This window comes from Helobdella robusta, assembly GCF_000326865.2.
Source record: "Helobdella robusta unplaced genomic scaffold HELROscaffold_37, whole genome shotgun sequence".
Classification (NCBI taxonomy): domain Eukaryota; kingdom Metazoa; phylum Annelida; class Clitellata; order Rhynchobdellida; family Glossiphoniidae; genus Helobdella; species Helobdella robusta.
In genome coordinates, this window is record NW_008704785.1 from 198,600 (window position 1) to 202,748 (window position 4,149).

Consider the following 4,149-nt stretch of genomic DNA (forward strand, 5'->3'; position numbering starts at 1 on the left):
CAATAACAATAAATCTATTCAACGGCTTACTTAAGCACTTAATAGCCAATGTAAGGCTAGAGGCAATTTTGTATAATCATACCTAATAATGATGGTCATTAAACTTGTAAAAAAAAAACGCTACCACAAAAGCATCATATTATCACTTTTATTGTTATTATTATTATTATTGTTGTTATTATGATTTATAAAAAAAACCTATTATCATATGTTCACCATACATCCATCAAACATACCAGCCATTATATATTTATTCCTTCATCTGATAGACAGAATGAACAACATCGTCATCACTGTTTATCTGATCATCATCATCAAAAACAGCAGCAGCAGCAGCAACAACAACAAAACAACATCACAATCATTACCACATCATCACATCATCCACATTCGTGATTATCTTCTTCCCAACTCTCTCTCACTCTCTCTCTCTCTCTCTCTCTCTCTCTCTCTATATATATATATATATATATATATATATATATATATATAGTTTAGTATATATAGTTTATAATATAATAACATCATTTCAAACCGCTCATTTGTAAACATACATACAAACGAACAAACAAATAAACAAGCATTCAAACACACTAACAACCAAACATACATACAAAACAAACTTTACCAAAATAACATTAAAAAATCATATGCAATAATCTCTATGCAATCATTCAAAATCTTATGGCACCAAAAATACGAAAAAAATTGTGAAAATTTTCCATATACATACAAACACACACGCACACATACACACACACATACACACACATACATCTAACAACAACAATAATAATGATAATAATTTAGATAAAAATGATGGTGATAACAATGATGATAATGAAGAAAGTGATAAAACTTGAATTAAACAATGCCCCAGTCTAACAATCCTACTGTTCTTTAGTATGATAATAACGATGATAACCTCACCATCGCCAAGTTATATCGCGTCGTTCATCAACTTCGTTCATCTTCATATACCCAGTTGCATCAATCTGCCAGCAATTCATCAGTTGTCGACAAATGTTTTACGTACAGCTCTCCTTCCATGTGGAATGGTTTGCCTGCCATTATTCGTCAACAACCAACCATCAAACTTTTTGTTATTCTAGGCCTACGGAAAGGCCGAATCAATCAATCTTCATTTAGAAACCCAGTTCCCCCAAGGTAGGACGTCATTGTTCATCCAAGCACTCCTGAATAATAATAATAATAATATTAATTATTAGACTCGTTTAATTAGCTTAATAAATTCAAATAAGGATTTGGCGCATACTCACACACAAAGTAGGACATATCATTAAGCATTAGTTTTGGCGGCATCTCCTCCATCTCCCTTTATCTTCTGCTCGTCATCAACAACGGCCTTCAACTTGTTCGTCTCCTTGTCGCCATCTTGTAGCTGTGGCTGTTGCGCAGCTTTCAAACGCTCCTCCCTACGCATGATGACTTCGAGGGTGAAGTAGCCCGTTGTGGCCACACAGAGGACCGTACCCACGAAGAAAATTTTGTGGCGGGTGCACATGTACGGCCCGGCGACAAAAAAGATGAAGTTAGCGATCGATTGTGTCATTTTGAGGGCAGCAAATGCCGGCTCTTTGTTGCTGGAGAAGAGGTAGCCGATCAGACCTTTGTGGGGCGGTGTGTTTTCGTGTGCGTGATTGTGTGTCTGTGATGTCTGTGTGATGGTGAAATGACAAATCAAACGGATAGGATTTCAAACAACTTCCCACATGACAGGGTGATGCCATTTTACACATATTACCAGACATCAATCAGTCAATTAAATTTAAAAAATGGCTAATATTATAAATACACCTAAATGCAATTAATAAAACAAGAAACCATTTAAAAGCCAATAAACAAACCAATAAACAAACCAACACATTCAAACACACACAAATAGTGTTACAAATACATAAATTTATCATCTTCACTAAACTTATTATCATTATTATGATTATCATCATCATCATCATCATCATCATAATTATTGTTATTATTATTATTATTATTATTATTATTATTATTATTAACGGCAACTAACTGATATCCTGGGTCATAATGGTTCCATCGCCAATTCCCCAGAAGATGACCAGGATGAAGAAGACAGGTAGATTGGAAGGGCTTGGGTCCCAGAACAACAGGGTAAACAAAACAGAACCGTGACAGACGAATGCTAACAATTGGAAAAATAATAATAATAATAATTTTTGATAAGTTTCAAAATACAATAAGGTTCAATTTATGTGACCTATATATAAACTACTCAGATAACACTGATAAATTAATATAAACACGTACACACACGTACACACACACGCGCGCGCACACACACACGCACACACACACACACAGACATACAGATATACATAACCAATCATGTACTTTGAAAAAAACTTTGAAAGGACAAAGTTTAACATCTAGATTTGCATGATGGTGATGAAAAAAGCTTATAAGAATTGTAACAAATAAACTAAGATAAACAAACAGGCACCGAAGCACAACACAGTGATTTGTGTGTATATATTTGTAAATATGTATTTGGGTTTAGACTATCATAAATACAATTATTTATAAATTATTTACAAAACCGCAGTGATTTTTATAAATAATTGTACATATGTATTTATATATGTATGTATGTACACATATCTAGATAACGCATAGAATAATATGAGGTGTAAAAAGATACATGCTTGACTACTTAATGACATGGACCAGTTTTTGACATGGACTTTATATTAAACTAAATAATGGAATAATAAGTATATAATAATAATAATACTATTATTATTATAACACACACACACACACACAAACACACACACATATACACAAACTGAAATAGAAAATTTAATATAAACTAAAAAGAAAATATAAAATATAAATAATATAAAATAATAATAATATTAAAGATAAATAAAATATATCAGTAATAAATTAATTTTAAAATTGTTACGATTTATAAATCGATGAAGGCAAGGCAAGATAAAAACCATTTTGATCAATACGGAGCCTCAAGTCATTCCTACACACAGACACAACCACACACGCAGACACAAACAAACACACACCTGCATACACAGACACACCTATATACCCGTATAATACATACCTACCTACATTAAACTCAGCTATTTTGAGTTGCACGGTGGCCAAGCCCACAAGAATTAATCTTATTTTTATATCAGAATCATTCATGCTATTTTGTTTAGTTTGATAGAATAAAAGTGGTTTGATTTGATTCAAACACATGAAAATACAAAGACACACATATATACATACACACATCCATACCTACATATCTACAAACATACACACCTACGGATCTATACACAACACACATACCTACTCATACATACCAACAAGTACACTCATAACTACATTCATACTTAAATAAACACATACTTTCATACATAAACATCAAAATTTACACTTAATTACACTCATTGGTATGTAAATATGTGAGATTTAGTTTGGTATTAATGTGTTGAATTGTTGATTGACTAATAACTAAACTAAGTTTAAATAACAATAACAACAACAACAAAGATAATAATAATACTAATGATAATAATAATAACAAAAAATACATAAACAATACCCAAATGTATACATTATATATACAAAGTAATACAAACACATACAAACCTGAATGAACATGTGTAAACACAACACAAAATCAGTATAAAAATATACAAACTACCTTGATAAAAACAGCTAAAAACTAAATTGAATGAATGCAGACAAACATGACTATACAAATTTATATATGTAAACATTAGTATAAGCATACATACAGTACAACATACAAACAATACAACATACACATGTAATACAACATACAAACATACTTACATAAAATTCAACATCAACGACAACATCAATAATAACAACATCAACAATAGCAGCAACAACAACAACTATGACAACATAAACAACAATAACAATAACAACAACAACAACTATGACAATATTGACTTTAACAACATCACTAACATTAATGAAATATCAGCAACTACGGGAAAAACATTAATTAGAACAACAAAAATGACAAAAAAATACGACGACGATGACGAANATGTCACCAAGATTGTTTACATATCGACTGTTTTCACCATGGCTACCCAATCGATCTTACAATAA

The 4,149-nt window shown here is 31.4% G+C and overlaps 1 protein-coding gene across 1 annotated transcript in view; it reads right to left on the minus strand.

Annotated features, from left to right (window-relative positions):
• Window positions 1–1,300: 1,300 nt before the first annotated feature.
• Window positions 1,301–4,149, minus strand: part of HELRODRAFT_83456 (hypothetical protein) — a gene marked incomplete at both ends in the record, with an annotated part of 11,133 nt that continues 8,284 nt past the window's right edge. The window contains 2 exons of the mRNA XM_009023659.1: window positions 1,301–1,629; window positions 2,048–2,179. Of these exons, the coding sequence (XP_009021907.1) occupies window positions 1,301–1,629; window positions 2,048–2,179 (461 nt within the window). The remainder of the gene's footprint in view (window positions 1,630–2,047; window positions 2,180–4,149) is intronic.